This window comes from Phasianus colchicus, chromosome 2 (genome assembly GCF_987193195.1).
Source record: "Phasianus colchicus chromosome 2, bPhaCol1.hap1.1, whole genome shotgun sequence".
Lineage (NCBI taxonomy): Eukaryota > Metazoa > Chordata > Aves > Galliformes > Phasianidae > Phasianus > Phasianus colchicus.
Genome location: NC_143437.1, coordinates 12,269,823 through 12,293,696, shown reverse-complemented (window position 1 = coordinate 12,293,696; position 23,874 = coordinate 12,269,823). Strand labels below are relative to the sequence as shown.

The window sequence follows — 23,874 nt, the reverse complement described above, 5'->3', positions numbered from 1 at the left end:
CATCAGGGCTACGTTTAACAGTTTAGCAGGCTATGACCCGGGGTGGTACAGCTTTTTTCCTTTAAGTGATGAACTGAAGTAATTGGTGTAGCCTTCTGACCCAAATGGCAGCATCTTGTAACAGGGCCTGGCTTGCATTTACTGCTCTTCTCTATTTTGAAGGTGGTGCTTTGCAGGAAGACAGGCACAATAAGGCTGGCAGTTCTTAGGCTGTAGCTTAAAAATCCTCACAGAGAAGCTTTGCTGTATGTAATACAGTTGTGGACTTTCTGGAGACTACTGTTCTTGCTGCCCCCCTATGCCTGCCAGGCCCAAGCTGTCTGCTTGCTGCTTCTCCCTTAACGGTTTGGACCTAGCTCTGTACATTGTTGAGCAGCTGTAAAGGAAGAGGTTCTCCTCTTTTAGGTCCTTTTGTGCCTTTAACTCAAAATGCTGTGGAACAGGGCATCTTGAGTCCTGTGAGCCATGCTGGCTTCACTTTGGCCATCTCTGCAGGGCTTTCTATCACAGGGTAGGCTGTAATACCCTGCTGCTGTTCCTCATCTCTGCTGCTGCACCCATTCTTGCACAGTGAAGACACTCCTAAGAGGCAGTCTCTCAGCAAATTCAGGAGTTTTGCACTGTGAAGCAGATACGTTCCTTGTGTGCTGATAATGTGTGCTGTAAATTAAATGTGTGAATAGGCCTTCCACCCTGCTGACTTTTTCTTACTCTGTCTGATTTTCAAGATTTGTCACAACATCCTGGTCCTGTGTCTGCGGGAGCTGTTTGAGTTCAGGTACATGCAGACTGACCCAAACTGGTCCAACTTCTTCTACGACCCACAGCTGCACAAGGTAAGTTCAGGCAGCACCTCTTCTGCCTCTACAGGAGCTGCTTTTCACCAGTTCTTGATTGTTCCCCACTCCCAAAGTTTTATGAGTTCCTGAACATGTTGGGTGTCTTCTGATGACAGGCTTTCCTTAAGTGGTTTGTCCATTTCCAGGTGGCTCTGCTGGACTTTGGAGCAACACGAGGGTTTGATGAGAAGTTCACCGATGTTTACATCGAGGTGAGAACTTGCAGAGTATCTTAGAATGTTGCAGTGTCTCTTAGAATGCTGCACTGGGGTTCTTAGGAGTATTTCCAAAGTTCATTTCTCTTAGCTGTATCACTGTGTTTGTATTTGAATCTGATTTCAGTTGTAGAGGGAAGCAGGGATGGAGATGAAATCTGTTCTGGTTTTATACCTTACTTTTGTCCCATGCCTTACGCATGTCTGCTGCAAACCTCTGGCTTCCTGTATTCTGATGTTTAAACTAAATGACAAATGTGGAGGACTGTAATGCTGCTTACCAGGGGAGTTAAGCAGCAGAGTGCCTGGAAGGGCATGCCCTCTTCTCCCTCACTCACTTGGAATTCATTGATTTTTTTAAATTTTTTTTTTTTCATGAGGGTGTGCAGGAATTGCTTGTTCTGTTCACTGTCTTTTCCTGTCACAGACTTGCAAATTCCTGCAGTCACGTGTGCATGGCTTCTTGATCACCTTTTTCTGCATTTGCTAAATTGAGCTGCAGGGGCCAGCAGACCTCACCTAAAGCTTCTCACAGTTGTATTTTTGCAGTGGTTAATTGGTCATGCAGCTTTTTTTGATGTCTTTTATGTTCTCTGTCCTGTGTACGGTTACAGGAGAAAGCTTTCAGAGCCACTAGCTGCATCTTTTTTTCAGTAGCTCTTAGACTAGTCAACGCACAGACCCCTAAAAAAGGGGAATAGAGGCAAGAAAGTGAGACTGTAGTCTGAAAACGTGTCAGTTATCATGCAGATCTCCTGAAAGTGATGTTCCTATTCAGGTAATCAAGGCAGCTGCTGACATGGACAGAGAGAGAGTACTGAAGAAGTCCATTGAAATGAAATTCCTCACTGGCTATGAAGTCAAGGTATGGAGGTGAAGCATCTGCTTTTAGTGATGGGCAGTGAAAGGTTTGAAGAATGTAGGTCTTCAACTTCTACAGTTTCTTGACGGTGGTGTGAAAGCTCTGTTGCTGGGCTGAGGGAGGGGGGCAAAAAAGTGCTTCAGCTTTTGTTCTCCCCTTTCTTATGGCAGAAAGAGCCACAATGATATCCCCAGTTACCTCTTCTCTTTATCCCCTGGCAAGACCTTGCAGATGGTGATGCTGCTGCAGTCTTGTGGCTGAAGTAGACAGTTGCTTGAAGCTGCATTAAACAGCTGTTGATTGGTCTGTTGGGATCTGGGGCCTATATTCATTGTGGGTATAGCTAGGTATTTCTCTAAGCTGCAGTTGTTAGTACTAGCATTTCTTCTTTTCCTCTCTGGTCTTTAAGATGTTTAGTGATGCTATTTGTGCCTCTCTACTTTGTGCAGGAAATGGAAGATGCCCACTTAAACGCTGTCCTCATCCTGGGAGAGGCTTTTGCATCTGAAGAACCTTTTGATTTTGGCAACCAGAGCACCACTGAAAAGATCCATGGTTTAATTCCAGTCATGCTGAAGCATCGGCTTGTTCCTCCACCAGAAGAGACCTACTCTCTTCATCGGAAGATGGGGGGTTCTTTCCTTATCTGCACCAAACTGAAGGCCAAAATTCCTTGCAAAAACATGTTCAAAGAGGCATACAGCAAATATTGGAGCAGTAGGGGCAAGAAGCCAGAGGATTAGTAAGAATGAACTAATGTACCTTGTTCTGAGGGCACAGTTTGCGCCTTGCAAAGAGCGTTCTAGCCTCCCATGTTCCGTTGTAGCTCTCCATCCTCTTGAGATGCAGCAGCCTGTGCCTTGGAAGCCAAGCATGTGTTTCACGAGGACAAAGTTTGTTCTTTCATGTTCTGTCTGTCCTACACTAAGACTGCCAGTACAGTCTGCAGCTTGCAGGAAAATAGCTCAAGCGCTTCTGTACTGTTTCAAGGCATCAGCCAACTACCTTGAATACATTTTTAACATTATGATGGTGGCTGCATAGTGATTGGGTTTTATAATGGGTAGGTGGACGAGAGCAAGAGTGGAATTCAGTACTAAAACCTGTTGGTAATTCATCCCCTTGAAATACTTTTTTTTTAAAAAAAACCTTCATTCTTTCTTGATAAGGTGGAATTCAAGTAGTTTTCATTATAGAATGAAATACCAAGGTGTATCCCTACCACGAGGTTCCCCCCCACCTTTGCCCAGGTTTTGGAAGTCAAGTGGTGGCGGTAAAATCCACCTGGATTTTACTGGATTTTACTGACACTGATTTAATACAAGAGGTGTATGTGTGTGTGTACATAGCATGAGCTTTTAAACTTTCTGCTCCTCTTTGGCTTGCAAAACAAACATAGGAAACATTTAAAAAGAAGTCTGAGAATTGAGTGCCAAGATTTTTTAAACACACACATACACACACTCACAGTCCTTGGTTCTGGGAGACAAATACTTAACCAACAATACCATATTTCAGCACAGATAGTGGGTTTCTTCACTGTCTGGTAGGTATCATCTTTCCTGATACTGAGTTTGATAAGTTCCATCACTGACGCTTATTGCTTGCTGGACTCTTAATTAACAAGTGAGTCTGTCTTTGTGACTGTTTTCTAGTAATGCAAAGCTTATGGCAAGGCAGCCAAACACCTCCTGTCTCTCGTGAAGATTTCAAGCTTTTGCTGATATGACACGTTTAAAACCAGACGCACAATTTTCAACTATTGAAGTCGAGCTAGCAAACTTTCTTAGATTTTTTGTACAAAGCCCTGTACGAGTTCTGATTTCAATAAACAAGTGCTTGTGCGGTGGGCCTGCAGTTTTTCTGTCTTCTGTTGGGGTAATGAATACTTAATTGACTCAGGTGCTATTCTGTGGAATAAACAGCAGAGGAGAAGGGAAAGTTTCTAAGTAAGTGCCTTCCTGTTGTGTTTTTTGGTTCTACAAATTGCTGTGACCATTGCAAAACCATCTGTGGCCTATTTATTCCTTCATCTTTCCACTGAAGTTCTGTCACATGCTAACAGTGGTGCTAATAAGGTTACCAGGAGCCAGAGCAATGTTAGCCTGAATATCTGCCTGCCCACTAAAAATCCCTAGCAACAATATTGTTTTGTTTGTTTTTCCTTTTCCACTCTGTTACAAGTATTCTGGACTTGGGTATTTTGGCCTTCTCCCACTTGTGAAGAAAGTGGCAGTCAGAGTTGATGCTTACCTGGTGCTAGTAAGGCAGGTGTCCTCAGCAGCAGACTCCACTGATCCTATTGAGTTAATGCAGCCCAGGGATGCCAGAGGATTGTATGATCTTACTCTTTGGTACACTGTGAGAAATCCTGCCCTCTGACGTTTCCAGAGGTAAAGAATAGGTAAGTGAATGTACAGCCTCTCTCAGGAGGCTGAGAAATAAGGGAACAGGTAATTGCGTTACCTTTCTTCCACGACCATAAACATGTATCTGCTTCACTTAAGACTTTGTTTCAGAAAGATCCAGTAATAAAAGTCCTCCTTGGATTAGTCCTAATCCTTTGAGAAGTATGAACTCTGTTATTCAGTGAAATAATCATTTGGCATAAAGCTGCTTTTCTTGGTGCTTTGGGTTCTGATCTACATGATGTAGTTAGTAGTTTCTTCTGGCTCTACACTTTGCAGCTGTAAAAAATGTTGATATTGTTTAAGATATTAATGCTTACATTAGAGCTTAAGAAGCAAAGTACAAAAAGCTGTCATGCCTTGGGCTAGGTAAGCTTCAGAGTAAAGCTTCTGCCCCTGGAGACTGACAGCTAGAATGCTTAGAAGATGTGTGAGGAAGACAAAAAAAAAAACCCCACACATATCATTACTGTTCAGTTTTTCCAGCAGGCACAGCTAGTGAGATTTGCTATGCAGTGTTTGTGTGACCACAGCTCTGGATGCCATGCTGGGGCACAAGTGTTTAATTCTCAGCAAACAATTCCCTTCCCTAGAGAGAGACTCATTGTTAAAGAATGAACAATGGAGTTGTTTTGTATTTGCCTTAAGGATAACAAGTAGCGGAAGGTGAGCTGTTCCCTTATTAGGAGAGCTGAGGAAAGCTCAGGCCCTACTTCTGGCCTTTTGTGCACGTTCCAAAAGCCTTAATAATTTCTGCAGATTTGGCCAGAGTTTTGTGACATGAGGAATTGCTTCAGAGTATAACAGAGCAAGAAACACTGTGCTCTGGCTTGAAGTCAAAGGAATCATGACATTTTTCAAGGAGCAAGACCATCATATCACTGCTGCTTGCTGCTGCTAGTGAATTTGCTTGAGCTGCAAGCAGGGCGTGGGTCTGAATGTTCCTCTGCTGCAGCAAACTTGTAAGTTCTAGAAAGTTCCTTTTGCAGAAACAGTTCTTAGTTCCACAGGGCAAACCAGAGCTTACATTTGCTTCTGTGGAGCTGCATGTTAGCAGTGATATACAGGCTTTTTTACTCAACCTGCATATTGCATCAAGACAGAAAATGAGTGCTGGGAGATGAACAAGGCCCCTAACACACAGCTCACTTTTTACCTCTCTAATGCTCTAATCCCTCGACAACAGAAGGCCCACTGCCATGCACTGCCCAGGTCACAGCGCAAGGAATAGGCAGTGTTCCACCAACCTACAGCAAAAGATATAAGGGTTTGGGTAAGTTTGTCTGAAAGGTGGTAAGCTGAATAGAATTGCACACCTGCTACTTTTCTTCCCCATGTCCTCATGCAGATGCATTAAATATGCCCATTATATTTTCAAAAACACAATTACATCAACTCCTCAAAGCTTAAGCAGAGGTATGAGAAGAAAAAAAATAAGACAAAACATCTACATTTCTAACAGTTCCCTGTTTTATTGCAGTACATCAAAGTAGGTTAATATTAAGTGTTACCAACATAAAATATTGGTGGTGAGTCATTTTTACATTGTTGACTTTTCCACCTTAAATATTTCTGTGCAAAAGAATCTACATCATTGTTCTGTAGCAGAGAATCTCTTACAATGTCCCCTACAACACTGAGGGCATTAAACAAAATAGTGAGAAGAGGCAAAAAGCAGAATCTTTCCCCCACACGCACACTTGTCAGCTTTTATAATCTAAAACAAAAAAGTGATTACATCTATGCCATGCAAAACTGTACAATAATATTACAATGAAAAACCTAAAAAATCCCATATTTTAAAAATAAATGATATGAAACTGTCATACATAAAAAGGCAGGTATAATTGCTCTGAATTACCAACACTGGTTTGTTTGTGGATTTCTTCCCTGTGGATGAGACTTTCTTAAACGCAAAGTGAGAACAGGTCATACAAAGCTGTGGCTGGAAAGAAAGACAAAGCGGAGTTGGAATTTAGCATGGAAAGTCCATAGGCCTGCTTCTGAGGGCACCTGCCAAACACAGCCTGAACACACCTGCGCCCTTCTGCGTGCTTTGGTGCTAGTGCAGAAAACCATCCCATTTCCTTTGAACAACCGACTCCTATGTAAAAAGAAAAAACCCTAAAACCCACAGCTGAAGCTACATGTGCCACTTTGATTCCCAGGCTAAGGAGGTAGGGGTAGTTGCACTGTGATAGATTTGACCTTAATGTATTTGTATAAAACTAAACGAAGTGCATAAAACGGAATGAGAAAGAACACGATGCTCTGGGGACTTCCTTGTTACGACAAGGCCCTTAGCTTCCCTCTGCTGCATACCTGAGACTAACACAGTCGGCTGTTCAGTTTATCAGAACCAAATCAGGCACAGCAAGTTATGAAACTCGCTAAGATGAGCAAAATGCGCATTCCTAACAATCTGCAGCAGCTAACAGAGAGGAAAATCAGCCACTTCCACAGCAACAGGCATGGGTTTCTGGAGCCACCGGCTGTTTTCTACAGGTCAGATAGAACGGAGCAGAGTGTACCCTGCTTTTGGGTGTAGGAAATGTGGAAGGAAAGCACATGTCTGTGTCCATGCACGCACAGGGGAAACCTGACCAAACCTTCGCATTCTCTAACCTGGAGTCCTTAGTAGCTGCCTGAATCTTCACATCCTTTGTTGCCTGCAAAATTAAACAATAAAAAGCAAAAAGCCAACATCCCATATGTTTAAGTAGTGTCATAAATGCAAGATACCTTCAGTCTCAGCCAAAAGGAAAAAATCAGCTAGACACATAACTGTGTACACAGAACATATGCTACAGTCACAGACTGAAGGGGAGGTTTCAAGCTCCCCAGACAAGTTGCAGCCCTCAAACTGTGGAGGTGAAACAATGCTACAGTGCAAAGCAGCAGACATCAAACCTTAAGAGACAACTGTCATCGAGATACCAGGCAAAAGTCCTACAGTTCAAATGACCGAGCTGTTTGCCCCAGCCCAATGCGTAAAGCTCAGCTACAGAATGCTTTTGTTTTCAGTGTTTGTGCCAACAAAAAAGATGAGCATGGTTTAAAATCGAATGTATGATCAAATGGTCCCCAAATACATAAAAACTATTCAAGTCCCAGGACGACATTTTCTTTACCAATAAGTGATGTGGTCATTTGCTTTTCAACTGAGAGAACAGTTGCTGTTTCTCTTTTTAACAGATGCGTAACAAAATGCACAGTACCAACCTACTGATTAAATATAGTAATCCTAAAGGAAAATGCCCAGGCTTAGAAACTGTGGTGCACAAACAGTGCAGTCCTGTGGAGCTCCCCTCCTGCGGAGTGTTGTGTCACACAGCTGCCCTCTGCTCTGCCTGAAAATGCCTGTTTGTAGCGGGTTGGAGTAGCAATCGATGGCAGGCACCAGGACACAGTAAACGGGCACATTCGGTCGTTTTGTTTGCTGTGCCATGGCTCTGTGGGTTACATTTTCAGACAGAGCATTAACTCAGCTGCAAAAATGTCCACAAAGACGACGCTGTGACCCTCTCTCAGGGGACGTGTCGCACAGGCTCTACCTTACGTGACTATTGTTTAAATGCCTTCTCTCCATATCAAAATAAGATTAACGTTTAAATACAACATACAGTAAATACAAAACTAGTCTGCAAAGGCTTTGAGAAGTGTGTGGACATGCTTCACCAAAAGGAGGGAATTGTGGGGAAAAGCAGTGGCTACACTGGAAGCAATAGGCAGCCTGTAAAAAGAAGCTGATGTGGAGATCTAGTGATGCCAATAATGCCCTGCCTCTCTGCCCCTCACAAAGATGAAAATCAGTTCTAGAAGGAATTGACTGCAAGTGCTAAGCTGCTGGCTAAGGCCTTTAGTATTAAATGCCGGGCTTGCAACAGTAGTAGCTTTGAAGTGAAAACAAACCACCATTACCATTTTGCTATTCCAAAAAACCCAAACTTGAGAGAGACAGTTTTTGAAACAATGGTTATTAAAACAAAATGTTGAATTCCTATCCTAATGTAACACTGAGCTTGGACAAGCTGTGATTCAGGGTGAAAAAGAAATCTTACTGAGGAGACCCAGCAAGATAAAATGGTACAGGCAATGATCTCTGCATCTCATCCCCTGTTCCACACTTAGCTCATACCTGGAAATTACTGTACAGAGTCTGAACTTAGCTATAACTTCCATTACAGAAGACAGAAACTGGAAAACTCCAAACATTTCTATGCGGTTGAAACACAATATTACTGCTAACTGCAAGAATATGGAATGGTTTAAGAGCCATAGCAAGTTTCTGAAACCCACAAAAAACAGTATTCTAAATACAAAAAGCCCTTACATGTTTGAATATGGTCATAGTATAATGCCAGCAACAATACTACTGAGAAAAGAAGCTCATCTGAACACTCCTAAATGAAAAACGCATCTGCCTTGCTATCTAAAGAGAGAGAGAGATCTTCCTCTTACCATCCCTTCGTACGCCAGTTTCTCAATTTATTTCGGTGACTGCATGACCAGCTTCAGCTTTTTACTTATTTTTGCAACCTCAGTGGGCTCTGTCATCCACTGCAACACTTTCTGCCTTCCTGGCCTGCGACTGGAACTGAACAGCAGGTGAGCACAAACAACTGCAAATTACACAGACCCACAGCACGGGTTGGGAGGGAGAGGAAAACCAACCTTACCCGCACAGCAGTTGTGGGTGACCAGGCATCTGTGATGGCCACAGTGTGAACAGTGTGAGGTCAGTCTTCAAGGTTTGTTGTTGCTACAGTGACAGCACAGCCAGCAGTAGCTAGCTTCAGAGTAAGAGCACTCATTTGGCTGATGTGTATTATAAAGTATTATTTGGTAACAACAGTAACAGGTTTCTGTTAAGGGATGATGAAAGAGATGTGGGAGACTGCTCCCTTCCTAGTGAAGCCCGGTCAAAGTCTGACCCAGGGAAACAGTTTTCCTGCTGAATCCTGTGGCACTGAGCTCCCTTGCTTCTGTAAGGACCTCCACTGCAGGTTTCTCAGCTGCACAGCCACACACCAGCACCCAGCGTGGCCAGCTGGCTGATGGGTGCCCTCGGGTGTCAGGGCAGGAGAGGGGGTCACTTTCCAACCATTGCCATTTTCGCAAAGGAGGGGGATCAACACGAACTTAGGAATTATAGCCTCAGATGCTACTGCCAGAAATAAAGAAACGTTGAGAAAGTACTGCAGGAGCTTCTCCCAGCAGTGCAGCAAATGATATGCAAAAGGAATATCTGTCCTGTGAAAGGTTTTAGGCCAGGCCTCCAAGTCTGTATATCACTGAGTATGAAAACAGGGACAACACAAATCTTAAATTAAAGGCTCTCTTAAATAAGCATCCATCTTCTGCTGCATACACAATGCTTTTTTTTTCTTTTTTTTTTTCTTTTTTAATATATACATACATATTTTACTCTAACATCTGTGTATTTATTTAAACTCTGTACTGTAGTAAAATATGCATCATCTTAATCAATAAGGATTTGCTGGCAACAATCAGATAGACATTCAAACATGGTGGCTGAAAGCTTTTATGTGCCTCTGACATACCAATCATTCCCCATGCAGGGGAAAGGGTCTCTGTGCTGCTTCTGTACAGTACAATGAGTTATTGTACGAAAAAAAATCCCTCTAGATTTTCTCTTGCCGATACTGGTCTGGTCTATTTAAGTTACTTTTGAGGGAATTGCGGGGTAGGATAAATATATGTCTTTGAAAATGAAAGCAGCTGTAATCGCAAAAGATGAAACCAATACTAATACAAATCTACAGCATCTGATATTTACCAACACCCTAGCTTTGCTCATTCGCTGCTGTCAAATCTGGGGAAGGGAGGGTGAGGCAGTGCTGCAGACAACCAGCTTCTACCTTCCTCTCTACCCAACTCCCAGTTGACTTTCGGGTGGGGAATGAGAAGGGTTAGGATGGTGAAGGTGTGAACTGGAGCAAGTGAAGGGGACAGCAAGCTGCTGTAGTGTCAAATCTGCTGAAGCAGTTCATGAGTCCCAACTCACGTGGTCAGAGCTCTCCAGGGAGAGGCTCTTGGTCTTGTGGGGAGAAACAGGGCTGGGAGGGCTGCTGAGGTTGGAGCTGTTCGACGCAGTGGAGTGTCTCGGCGAGTCAGAGTCCTGCAGCCAAAATACACAGAAAAACACCAGTAAGTAACAGGATGGAAAGTCTGAGTGCAGGTGTCTGAGCAACAAGTGACTGGATTCAGAGGCATGCACATATTTTGTGCTGAAAAATACTGAGTTTTCTCAGCAGGGGTGTGAAGTAAGAGTAAACGGTCAGATCAGTCTGCTTACAGCAGGCATAACCTGATGGGGATAGAAGGACACAGCAGCTGTGGGATTCCTGCAGATTACACGTCACTCTGCATTGACAGTGTGCAGCATCAGGCTGTGAGCTACATCCCCTGCCTTTTCACAGATCTGAGATGCTCTTGTACTAAACAGTGGAATCTTCACTGTATAGGCTTCATCACAGTTTCTTCTGTGATGCTCCCAGGAAATTAATTCAATCCATCCAGATCAAGTTAGCCTTGTTAGCTCTTCCACAGTACAGCAGAGTACAAATATGTCTGACCTGTATTTGGGTTGATGCTTGCCTGCCAGTTTTAACTGGAAGGATATATTTTCTGTACAGTGAAAATCCTGTGTGATCTCTAAATTTTCACATTTCTTGATTAGAAAACAGTCTGGGGTAGTTTTGCTGGCCAACGTGAGATTGAACTCTTCTATGTATAACTTTCTTGGTTGGAAGGACTGAGTTTAGCACTGCTGTCCTATTGTAACCATAGTCTTATTTTGCACAGTATATAAATGATTAAATCCAGTTTCTGCTCTAAATGGAATTGTTACATGATAATTCTTAAGTAATCTCATTAACCTCAGACACTCAAGAGTGAACACTACAACAAAATATCTGCTGTGAAATGTTTGCTACTACAGCTGAAGAGTCTTTGCAAATAAAGGACAGAAGGAGTATCGGCACTTCAAGCTTTGAGAGGTTGCTATCAAACTGTAGGTCTGCTCAGCCAGTATTTCTGGAAGCCTCACTGCTCCTGAAATCCCAGGTAAGGAGCACAGTGAGAATTTTCTGACGTTAAATACCAGGACCAGAGTTGAAAAAGAATCAGAACCATCTAGGTTGGAAAACATCTTCAAGATCAAGTCCAAACATCAAGCCAACCTACCGAGTCCCATCTGTAAACCATGTCCCTAAGTGTCACATTCACACATCTCTGAAATACCTCCAGGGATGGAGACTCCAGCATTTCCCTGGGCAGCCAGCTCTAATGCTTGACCACCCTTCCCGTGAAGAAATTCTTCCAAATGTCCAGTCTGAACCTGCACTGGTACAACTGGAGGCTGTTTTCTCACACCTTATCACTTGTCTCCTGAGAAAAGAGACTGACATCCTCCTCACTGCAACCTCCTTTCAAGTAATTGTAGACAGCGATGAGGTCTCCCCTCATCCTCATCCTCTGCAGACTAAATAATCCCAATTCCCTCACAAGCCTTGTTTTCTAGTCCCTTCACCAGTTCTGTTGCTTTTCTCAGCACGCGCACAAGCAACTCAATATCCTTGTAGTTAGGGGCCCAAAACTGACCACAGTATTTGAGGTGCAGTGTCACCACTGCCACATACCAGGGGGCAATCACATACAAAGCCTTGTCAGCACAACTCGAAACACAAGAAATAAAAGTTCGCAAATTCAACAGTGAGTTTTCATTTCAACAGCGATTCCCAAACTCGCAGGCAATCAAGGAGTTACACCAAACCCACAACATAATTTAAATTCCTCATCTTTATCAATGCACTTAGATTTTTTCCTCTTTATCCTATCACTCACCTCTCGCTCATAGTCCCTTGTTGGTGCATCACTGCCTTGGTCCAGGCCACCAGAGGATAAGGAACCATCTGAGGGCGATGCCATAGGCTGACGCTTTGCTCCATAGCTACCTCCTGAGAATTCCCTCCGCAATGCACTGCCATTTTGTGCAGATGATCCTAAAATGTGCAGAGGAATTAAACCATTGCAGATGCCCAGACAAGGTACTAGAAAGATGTTAGCTATTTGGCTGGCTACTTCTGCTTTCCTCTGGCATGTCCCAGGATGCTCAGCTCATGGCTTGCCGTCTACATGTGCTTTTATCTTGTCTGATGCTAGATGCAGTTTTTCCTCTGCTCCTCAACATGTCAGGGTTAGCATACAGCAGAGACATAGTCACTGTGTCCCTAACAAAGACAGCAGTTGAATAAACTGCTGTGGTGGCAGTCTCGTTCTAGGCATCTCTCCCCAGCAGTACTGGGAAGAGGTGGAGCCGTACTGGAACATGCAGACTACAGAAGACATACAGGTTTTCTGCAGTCTGTTGGCTATCTTCACATGGTCCATTATTCAGTCGCTTGCCTCATCTCAGCACAGATCATTTTGCTGACTCTGGCACACAAGGACAGCATGGCAGCAGTAGGAAAGCTGTTTCCTATGCACTGTAACTCTTCTGTACCAGCAGGTTTTCTACTAGACCCTCTTTGCACTAACAGCAAGAGAGGCATCAGGAGCTCTAGAGAGTTCAGCAACGAAATTAATAAATGTAGAGCTCATGAACAACTTGTCAACAATTTACACCACTCCAGCTGTAGCAAAGAAGTCCCAAGGGTAAGGATGTCTTTTCATTTCTAACTGCGGTTGTAAAAAATTGACAAATTCCAAATGTGGGAAGTCAAATCTGCTAGCTGCTTATTGATGGGCTACTTTGGGCTTGAGATTACAGTTCCATCCAGCCCACAGAAGGAGGACAGCCAGCCATGGCCTCTGAAAGTCCTGTCTAGTGGCAGCACAAATAGAAGCAGTGCAGGTAGCTCTTCCTTAACACACGTGTGCACAGCCCCAAAGCAACACAGATCTGATTGCTTACTTGCTGCTAACCCACTGCTTGCGCTCATCGATCGTCCTGGTTCTGTGCGGGATTTCGTGATCGATGGGATACTGACAGAGCCACTGAATACGGTCCGACTTTCCTGAGGCCGAAGATTCTGCAATGCAGACACACAACAACATGTTTCTTATTGACTGCCGGCTCAACCTTGGACGTTACGGAGGAAGGTCTCAGAATGCAACAAATCCCCAAACCTTACCAGAGCTGAATTATCTGAGCAGCAAGTCAGCAAAATTTGCAAAGTAATATTCTGCAATTTAGTGCAGAGACTGGAAGCACACGCAGCTGACAATGAAGTGCTGAATTACATGGACATATGCAGAGAACTGAAAAGGTAGGTCTAATAATTCAAGAATTTCCTTGAAAGGATGGTTTGAAAGCCTAAGCTGCTACAGACGTAATTCCATGTTTATTGCACAATGCACTCTTTCTGAGCACATGCTTCTATGGATTTTGTTAAAATTTCCCTGTGATACCACCACTTGTGGCTTGCACGTGAAATTTTGTACAGACATCATATGAACCCCCAATGCCTGCAGAGTTAGGGACACATAGTGGATCATAGGATTAATCTGTCAGATAACTGAGGTGGTTCCAAAGATACTAACAGCATTTCTTCAGACCTACACCAGCTGAACCAAAGCCAGAATCATCATCATGGTTTCAGTCTGCTCAGAGCACCCACCACTGGTTACTCTATGGATTGCCATTGTCACTGAATTGAAGCGGTCCTACACTGAGGGAACAGATAAAACAGCGTCTTTATTTGAATATGGCAGCTCCTTAAACACAGGTTATGTCTTTAAAAGAAAAAAAAAAAAACTTTGATATAATTTCTGGGAGATTTTATTTCTGCTTCTGTTAGCTACAGCTGACTTCAGGAGAAAAGGCTTCTCAGCTTATTTAACCCATCTCTTTGTATACAAGCTGTCTTCTTAGCCCAAAATATCCATGCCTATTGTTTCATCTCTGCCTAAGAAAGAGACAAATGTGATTTACACTTTTAAGTGATTAGCATTAATGAGAATTAGGCTTGGGAAACCTTTACAGCTGCAGACTGTGAAAAGAGCTGCAGGTATCTCTGAATATTACTTTGTTTCCACTTCGCCAAACACTTGCTGCAATAATGGTTATTTCTTTCCATTCACATGTCATTATTTCCCCACCCTCACTCTGAGATAAAGTAACCAAATAAAAACCTATGTTTTCTACTGCAATACCTGTCTAGGCTGAAATGTTACAGAAGAGAAATTTCCACCCCCTGGATGGATACTCTGAAAGACTCTCAGACACCATCCATTTCTCTAGCTGTATTCTAAACTGACTAATCAGATAGAGGCTTTGTAAAGAACAGGTATCAGGTGTGCAGACTTTATCAGATAATTGTTAAAAACCAGCTGTCAGTCCAATTTTACAATGACCCCTTAGAGTCATTGCTGTTACAGACCTCTTTGCTACTATAGTCATCAACTCTTTGCTTTTCACTCTCCCAGTGGCCTAGGAATGACAGATTTTTAGCATGCAAAAAAACAAAGAATTAAAAACCTCTCAAACACCAACAAAATACACGAGAGCTTACCAGTGAAAAAGCCCCGTTTACTTCTCCCTGTAGCTACTGCTGCACTGTTTTCAAATCTCTTTCAAAAATCCCTTGAGGATCACACTGCTGCCTCCTGCTTACTGTTTGTTTCCCAAATGAGGACAAATAACCTACTCTGCAGCACTGAATTTGCCTCCTGGTGTCCCTCACCATGCCATAAGTGATCTGCGCTACAGCTCTGTATGAGCAGCCTGGCTGTGCACTGACACCAGTGGCCCTACAGTAGATATAAAAAGGAACCACAAGGACAGGGAATGGCTCACTGCTGTGTTTTGAGAACTGTACAGGAGAGCCAAGTGCAGCGGCACTGGTCAGTACACCAGAGCTGCATGGAAGGAGTTCTGTACTTGTAGAACAGACAATGTTTCATGTTGCAGGGACAGCAATTATAAGTAATGATAAGGAGACTGACCTTCTTAACAGTGACTGAGCAGGCAACATACAGGCATCAGGGGAAGGAAAGAATGGGTGCATTAAAAAGACTAATTTATTTTATCTGTGTAGTCTTATAGTTATTTTTTTGACCTCAGTTTGCAAAGTCCATGTAATTCCTTGTAGAAAGTTTTTCCACAAAGCAAATCTCCCCTTGTTCTTTGATCTAAAATAAAAGAAGCACATGCTGGAGACCCTGGCACTTTGGACCCAAGGTGATATGCACACAATGCAGAAAGGGGATTCAAAGAAAAATAAATGGCAGTTAGCGGTAGTTATCAAGCAGCCAAACACAGCAAATTAAAAACAGAAGGGAAAAAAAAAAAAAAAGAAAAAGAAACCCGAGGTTGCTTTACTTAGAGACAAAAACCCCTCATATGGAGTAACAATCCAAATCCTAGCAGGTAAATTCATCCCTGCTGCTGAACCAAATGGAGAAACATGACAGGATTTCTCTTTGAAGAAAAAACCTCAGCAGCAGAGAAGCTGCTTGCTGAGCAGTTACTTGCCATGCAGCAGTGAATGACCAGTCAGTGGGTGCAGCCCCACTGGGAGGCAGTGCTCCTGAACCCCAGCTCACACCCAACACCTGCCACAGCGCCCACAATGCTTGCCTGCAGTACTTCTTGTTGTTTGTTTTCTTGTATTAATTGAGGTTCTGTTCATTATGATGTAAACCTAAGCTTTTCTTTTTTTAAGAAATGGCAGGACACGACTTAAAAGCCTATTTTAAGGGTTCGTTTTCAACTCTTGCTACATACTCCAGATTTCAATATTCAGTCAGTTCATGGGTCCCCCAACCCCTGCACAGGGACTGCTATCGTTCTTGTACTAAAAACTCCAAACACAGAGAAGGATATGGGCAGACACAAAAGCAAAATCCATGGCTTTACCTTCCAGAGACGGCTTAAAGTATCTCTTCCCTGAAGCCAAAAAGAGACAACTGCTTTCCTTCACACGAGCCTAAACCTCCAGTGCTCTAAGGGGCAAAGAGGCACAAAATTTCAATGCTCCAGGCTGTTTCTCCAGAAAAGCCAGGATGGATGCAGACCTGTCATCAGAGGATGTTTTCCAAAATGCTGCAATTTCATTTTTGGATATTAATGTATGTGACCACTACACAACAGTGACATGAGTGTGCACATGACCAGTCAAAGTTCATGGTGTGAAATTTTGTTCTGGGGATTTATGGAAAAAATATTTATTTTCCTCCTGCATTTTTAAATTCTATTCAGTGTTGGATGCAGATTTGCATTACAAACCCCTCCCCAGTGACAGGGACCAAGAACAGCAAAGCAGTCTGGCAGTGAAGGTTTGCTGTATGTGTCTGAAGAGTGTCAAAAGGCCTCACAAACCAACAGCCGTGTTTCCATCACAGTGGCAGGCACAGCTCGGACACACACAAACCCTCAGCAACCATCCAACACTAAAGAACCACAGATCACCCACCAGCTCATGCTGCTTGGGGCCCACCCAATGTGGCCTTGAACACCTCCAGGGATGGGGCACCCACAGCTCTCGGCAGCAGTGCCAGGACCTCTGAGCAAAGAATTTCTTCCTAACAGCTAACCTAAATCTCCCCTCTTTTAGTTTAAAGCCTGTTGTCCTGTCACTATCAGACCACGTAAAAAGTTGGTCCCCCTCCTGCTTGTAAGCTCTCTTCAGGTACTGGAAGGCCACAGTGAGGTCTCACTGGAACCTTCATTTCCCCAGACTGAATAAGTCCAGTTCCCTCAGCCTGTCTTAGGAAAGATGTTCCAGCCCTCTGAGCAACTCTGTGGCCTCTCTGGACCTGCACCAACAGCTCCATGTCCTTCCTGCACTGGGGGCCCCAGGCCTGGCCACAACACTGCAGGTGAGACCTCACAGGCACAGAGCAGAGAGAACAATTACCTCCCTAGCCCTGCTGACCACCCTTCTTTTATACACATCTACTTCACAGATTATTCATGATCTATCTGCAAATCTGTTCCAAAGCAGAACTGCAGGCCACAGCACAGAACACAGTTACAATGCAGCAGGAGGTACATAAGGGCTTGTTTTAGTACGGCCTTCTATTACCATAGGATATAGCAACCTCACGTAAGTCAGGCCAGGATACACAACAACAAGCAAAAAGAAAGCATCACTTCCATCCCTCAGATTTTACGTTCCAACTGGAAGGATAATTACAGCACAGTATCTTACTTCAGTCTCTGTTTAAAATTACCAGGATTAAGAGGATCAATATGAACAAGTACCCAATATCTTTAATTTCTGATCTTCCTGCTTGTATGTATTCCAATTTTCTTTTAACTGAACCTAGAAACCTAAGTAGGCACAATCTGTGTTTCTCTCCGTGTACAGTACTGTGTAACATTACTGCACTCCCACTATTTCACTGTAAACAAACAGCTTGAAATTTTGGTCCAGAGACAGATCCAGAATCCTTTTCCTAGTGCAACCTGACACACAGCATCCTGTCTCTGCCATTGACTGCTGGAGATGTACGGTGTGAAACACAAACATTATTCAGATTTCCCACAACCTTCCTGGTAACTAAAAATGCCGTTTTCATAGCAAAAGGTTCAGCCCAGTTGGTAAACATTTTTTTTCGTTTATCTGTATCTGTTTTTTAGCTCGTCAGAGCTGCTGAAAGACCACAGCTGGCAGCAGAAGACAAATCAGCTGTGATAGAAGAAAGCAAACAGGTGAAGGAAACCACTTTCCAAGGGTTTTTCTCCCATGTTAATAGCCAGGCAAAAGGAAAACCACACAGTGTTAGTAGAGTGAACACCTGACCCAGCCATCCATACCCTCTGAGTCATAAAGTTTGGAGTACCCAGGGCAGAGCACGGAGGCGGGGAAAATGCAGTGTTTATGGAATCGTAAGAGAGGAATTTTTCAGCTGAATTAACAGTCATGTGGTAGATGTGTTCAAAGTTGCTCGGAGAGGAGATCAGACGGGAGTGATGATGAGGGAATTGATAAGGGGAGCGCTGCTATCAAAGACAACAGAGAGAGAAAGCAATGAAGGATGGTTGTACAGGTTACACCAGCAACAGCAGTCTGCAAGAGCAGTCAAACACTGACGGACAGCCGAACAGCAGCCCTGCTCACTCATCAGCACGTGGGTTCTTACATTGTCACCCCCAGTCCTCTGAGCACCTTCCTTACATGGTATCACATGGGCCTGCCGCCCTTGCTGTTGCTAAAACATTAAAAACAAATAAAACTTTTAACTCATTGGGAATCGATTCTAATATTTATTATAATTTGTATTTCAAAGAGCACCACAGTTGTAGAAGGTGCTTTACAGACAGTTGAGAAGCAATCAGTTCCCTGCCTTGAGGAGCTTACAATCTAAAACAGACATAACACAAAGGAAGGTGAACACAGGTGAGATGGAGTGGGGAGGAAAAAAAGATGAGAATACACAACAGTTAAAGATTGTAAGAGATTTCCTTCTGTTTTTCATGCATTTTAACGTTTCCATTAAAATTAAGTATCACCCGTACAACAAACACAGAGTATTTCTAACGGGAGTGAACAGCGTTTCAACAGGATAGGGACACAGACTGGGTGGGAAGGTGAACTGGTTAGTCAGACAACGGGGACAATTTACTCTGTTGCAGACAGACAACACAAGGCCTACATCCTTCTGTGTGATCACTGAGCCTTACAGTGCTTTAGTGAGGCATTCAGACTTTGCTCCGCCATCTGCTTGCTGCAGAAGTGTATGCCCTTATCAGATAAGGTGCAAAAGTACTGGGAAATTCAAATGTTTTTAACAGGTTAACTGAGCAATGTGCTCCCAAAGTGTGACATACAAGGAGGAGAAAACTAACCCTGCAGATTAAACAGGAACAATTTCTGATTGATCTCTACAGAATGTGCTGACACAAGTGCTCTTGTTATTAAAACTCACGTAAATCTAGATGTAAGAGAAGTTTCAGGGCTTGATCTCACTCCCTGTGCCATCTGCACACTTCCAGCAGGCCAGCCTGATGTGTGGATGGTGCCCAAAAGCCACCAGCAAATCAAAACACCAGATCTAACTTTCCCTTCCCCACGTGTAACTGATTTTATCACCTTAAAAGAAACAGATCTGGGTACCATTCGAAATGTTAGGACTTAAAAAACAAAAACAAAACAACATGGTAGAAATTCAGCTTACCCCTCTACTAAACCTAAGGCACTACTTTTTGTATGTGGAACATATTGAAGTTTGAAAGAACATTAAATAACATTCCAATACATATTAGCAAACATTATTGTTACTGTTCTTCATTTCCCTCAGCTGGTAAAATCCAACTTTGTTGTTGGTTTTTTTTTTTTTTTTTTTTTTTAAATGCACAGGTATTATGAGGCTTTGCATGTTAAATGAAACATCAATTACCACATTATGGCATTTAAGACATAATACACATTAGGTTGTTATTAGAAAGTTTAGCAGCATCTAAATATGAGTACTAGAACCCACCATTCCAATAATGGTCCATGAAAGCAGACTTTGGCAAGTCACCTGCTACCAAGAGAACCAGCAGCAAAGCCAGCTACGTTCTTAAAAGCCAATGAGGGAGAGAAGGGAGAGTCTAAAATCGCAAGCTGAAAAGCAGAGGGTAGGCCAACTGCAGACCATGAAGATATTTAGCCAGCATTCATGAATGTGAAGAAGCCACAATATATGGCAACATTTTAAAAACGATCCTTGGAACTCTCTCCATGGACTCTGCCATTAGATGCATGCATGCGGCTCCCACTTTCTTTAAAGAATACCAAATATATATTTACTCTGAAAGTTTCTCACTTGAAACAAGCAAAGCTTCACACATAATCTGTAATGGAAGTATAATGGCTCATGTATGATGAGATCAAACTGAAGCATAATGTTCAAATATAATGGCAGTTGAGACTAGCTGTTGTATGTAAAATACTCAGACATGCAGAATATGAAAGCAAAATCAATCCTGTAAATCTGATGTGCACAGAGAGGTGGTCTGTGCTGCAGTTAGTGCAGTTCCAGATTTCAGATCTTCACTACAAAGGAGCATCCACGATAAAGTGGCTTCAAGGGACAAGAGGGCAGAAGGGAGGCCAGACTGTACGGCCAGCTAATTGGTGACAGGCTGCTAGGGAAGAAAAACACGTACAGAAATAAGTTTGGGGATACACTGACATGAACCATTCTAAATTGTACACAGCAAAACAATGATCCCAATCGAGTATCCATGTCAATAAAATACAAATCTGTACTGATTACAGCTCTGCAAATTGCAATTAAGAATTTCTAGTTTCTGCTATGCTGTAGCCCACATCCTTGCTTGTCACAGCCAGACTCCTAAGTTACTGCTAGCAATGAAGAAAAGAAGGATGCAAAGTTGTTTGAGTCTCTAATATATTCTCCTTTAAATGTGATCTCATTCTGAGCCTTGGGCATATTCATTTCTGTATAAACACAGGACTAGGCTGAAGAAAAGAATGTCCATCACAGAGAGATGGTGGGACCAGGTGAATAGGCTGCAATTTGCCATAAACACATCTCACTGCTCATGTCACGTGCTTGTTGCATACCAAGACTTCGGAAACAACACACAGAGAAAGCAACTTTTCCCCTCGAGTGGCTGCATCAGCAAGGACATTCACATGCAGACAGACATGCTGTGCATACGGAGGCATCTGTTCAGTATACAGCACATCAAACAAACAGTAATCATATTAAACTCTCAATTTTTCTGATTTTCACTTTGTACTTTTACAATTCAAATTAAGCTCTCTGAAGTTGATCTTCTAAAACACATCACTAAGGACAGTAGTAAGCTGCCAGCCAGCAAACTCCTGTTGGCCCTACATCCAGCAGGCAGTGACCTGCCCTCCTGGCTGCAGCCTGCCATGCAAATGCTGCTGCTACCACTTCTAATGCCGTGCTCTGTTCAATTCTAGGCACTTGGCCTGGAAAAGGTAGCAGAAGCAGGTTAGTGGGACTTGCAGAGACAAGTTTTGGATTTACTTCATGTATATATAGATATCTATATTATATATGCATATATATACACACTATATATACATATACACACTTTGTATATAGTGTGTATCATAAATAAAAATAAATAAATGAAAATTTAAATTGCCATTTGCTTTAGAGAGTTCACCCATGGGTGCTAGATAAAAGCTAGGCTGTTAGTTTGTGACAGTACCATTCAGTGCAGAGATAAAAATATCCATTCTCTATCAAATCCTATTAACAAGGACCTTTCTGCCTACATAATACTATACTGATTCCATGAAAACTCATGCTGGATGAACAAATTCCTATCAGCAGACCCAGCCAAATCTGAAATTGCTCGAATAAGTCAAGAAGAAACAGCAAGTAAAAGAGGCTTGGTCCATCATTTTCATTCACTTTCTGTATTCCATAAACAACATCGACTAAAATAGTTGGATGATGGCAATTTGAGAAAACCACTGACCTTGCACCACTTGTTCCCCCTAGTGGCAGCACCCTTCCAATGTAAAAATGTATTTCCTCATCCCCTTTGGGCAAACAAAATGAAGCATTTCCAAAGTAAAATGCTACTTTCCAAAGTAAAATTTTTCCCACATACCTTTAAGGATAAATACCTTTTCTTCTGAAAAAAATACATCCTATTTAGTACATATAGTAGATATGCTGGCTGCAAAATAATCACACATGCTAAGAAACACACACAAAAAAAACTCTTCACCATTTGGAACAAGGCTTGAATCTATTGAAATAATTTTACATCTTTGAAAAGAAACTGTCGTACTGATGAGCTGTATGTAAGACTGGATGAGTATTCTTTACCTCATGTACCGACTTTTTAGAGAATGTCCTATATCCACCCTTTCTTTTTATTCTTTTTTTTTTTTTTTTGTCTTTCCAATAAGACACTGGACTCAAAATATAATGTCAACTGCAAGCACAGCTCCTTGTCCTCTGTTTTCATGCCAGAGAAAACAAAGGGAGGCAGCTTGGATCAGACTATACCAAGACTTAGTCCAGTCAAACACCTTACAGGAAATTGGTAGAAAACAGAAAGCTGCCTGGGCAGAATTAGATTGTGACAATTTCTTTTTCCTAATCTCAAGTTACACTTTCAAGTTCACCCACTTCTAAGTCCCATGGTTGGTGCTGTACTGGAAGGAATACAAACAATGATACTGCAAGGAGCTACTGGGATAACAGACATCAAATTTGCTTTACCTGCAGTGACTTCTGCAAGCATTAAGACTACTTGCAACAAGGGAGTTTTCAATAGCAACTTCAGAAAGAAGCTGTAGCAGTCAAACGAGTGCAGAAGTCAATTCTATACTGTTAGTATCTTCTATTGTTTCTTCTATATCGTAGAAAGTGACTCCTAAATTTCTTTTAAAACATTACGTTGAAGGGTAATAAGCAAAGTACCAGTCTAATCTCCAAACATGACCTTTGACCCAATAAAAGACTTGTGTAACTGGAATGAATTTAAAGCCAAAAGCCATTTAATGATGACAAAGCTGAAGAAATATTAATCCAGGTGAGAATCTAGAAAACCTCCAGCTATAGGTAACTTTATTCCTTATTTTACAGTTGATAGATTTGGGCAATATTTTGATTAAGAGTCTTCTCAACTTTTGATTTTCATAAATTTTCAACAATTGTGTGAATTATGATATCTTTTACCAGTAGTAGTTTATTTTCTTTGCTAAGAAAAAGTCAGAAGTATTTGAAGGAACCCAGCAGAAAAGGAAGAGTTAAAAAGAGGTCTGGATTTGCATCTTGCCCTGAAGCAAATTATCATTACTTGTTAAACACTGTATACGTATATATACAACCACGTGAGAAAAAGTCAGCCAACTTCCCTTGGATTTGTCTTGTGTTTTCTAGAACCAACCATCTTCTTTTCACTTGTAGTTCATTTATAAACACATGCATATACACAAAATGCTGCTCATTGCTCAACTGCACTGAGTCTTATTGGCTCTTCTAAGCGTCTCTCATGAGATTTAAAGGAAATCCTTTCCCTTCCCTGCCTGTCCTCATACAAGTAAAAGCTAGTGCCAAAAGGGTTCATGTAAAAGATGAACATCTTTTACATGAAGTAACAGTGATGAAGTACAGTGTAGCATAAAGCACAGTTTTTTTGTAAAAGTGAGATAAAACGAGAACCTGGAAACCAGAAGTTAAGATCCTAAACCCATGAACTACAGCAGATGCAAGGTTTCTTTTCCAGTCTTACTGTTACTTCCGTTTAGTTTTTCAGATACTGAAAAGCCCTCCTACTTCCTGCCTTGACTCCAAGCAATAGTGATGATCATTTTAGACAGCGCTGCTGTAGTGATTGTACAATGGCTTAGGTTAGAGGGGACCTTAAATATCATCTAGTTCAAATCCCCAGCTGTGGGAAGGGCTACCCCCCATCAGCTCAGGCTGCCCAGGGCCCATCCAACCTGGCATTAGGATGAGGTACCCACAGATCTGGGCAGCAGTGCCAGGGCCTTGTTGCCCTTTGAGTAAAGAATTTCTTCCTAACATCTAACCTAAATCTTTTAGTTTAAAATCATTCCCCTTTGTCCTAT

The 23,874-nt window shown here is 42.4% G+C and overlaps 2 protein-coding genes across 10 annotated transcripts in view; one reads left to right on the top strand and one right to left on the bottom strand.

The window, feature by feature from the left end:
* COQ8A (coenzyme Q8A) overlaps positions 1 to 3,766 on the top strand; it is a 31,593-nt gene extending 27,827 nt beyond the window's left edge. For all 3 annotated transcript variants that reach the window (XM_031598309.2, XM_031598302.2, XM_031598293.2), the window contains exons 12-15: positions 729 to 836; positions 986 to 1,051; positions 1,833 to 1,919; positions 2,366 to 3,766. In XM_031598309.2, coding sequence (XP_031454169.1) covers positions 729 to 836; positions 986 to 1,051; positions 1,833 to 1,919; positions 2,366 to 2,659 — 555 coding nt within the window. In that variant the 3' untranslated portion in view covers positions 2,660 to 3,766. The remainder of the gene's footprint in view (positions 1 to 728; positions 837 to 985; positions 1,052 to 1,832; positions 1,920 to 2,365) is intronic.
* Positions 3,767 to 5,758: 1,992 nt separating this feature from the next.
* The window catches only part of CDC42BPA (CDC42 binding protein kinase alpha), a 154,869-nt gene continuing 136,753 nt past the window's right edge, over positions 5,759 to 23,874 (bottom strand). For 2 of the 7 annotated variants that reach the window (XM_090134800.1, XM_090134795.1), the window contains 3 exons: positions 13,263 to 13,380; positions 12,194 to 12,351; positions 5,761 to 10,466 (listed from right to left, as the gene is read on the bottom strand). In XM_090134800.1, coding sequence (XP_089990926.1) covers positions 10,335 to 10,466; positions 12,194 to 12,351; positions 13,263 to 13,380 — 408 coding nt within the window. In that variant the 3' untranslated portion in view covers positions 5,761 to 10,334. Of the gene's footprint in view, positions 10,467 to 12,193; positions 12,352 to 13,262; positions 13,381 to 18,110; positions 18,297 to 18,436; positions 18,506 to 18,557; positions 20,427 to 23,874 lie in introns of those variants that run through there. The other 5 variants (XM_090134799.1, XM_090134796.1, XM_090134794.1 and 2 more) reach the window with 5 other exon arrangements.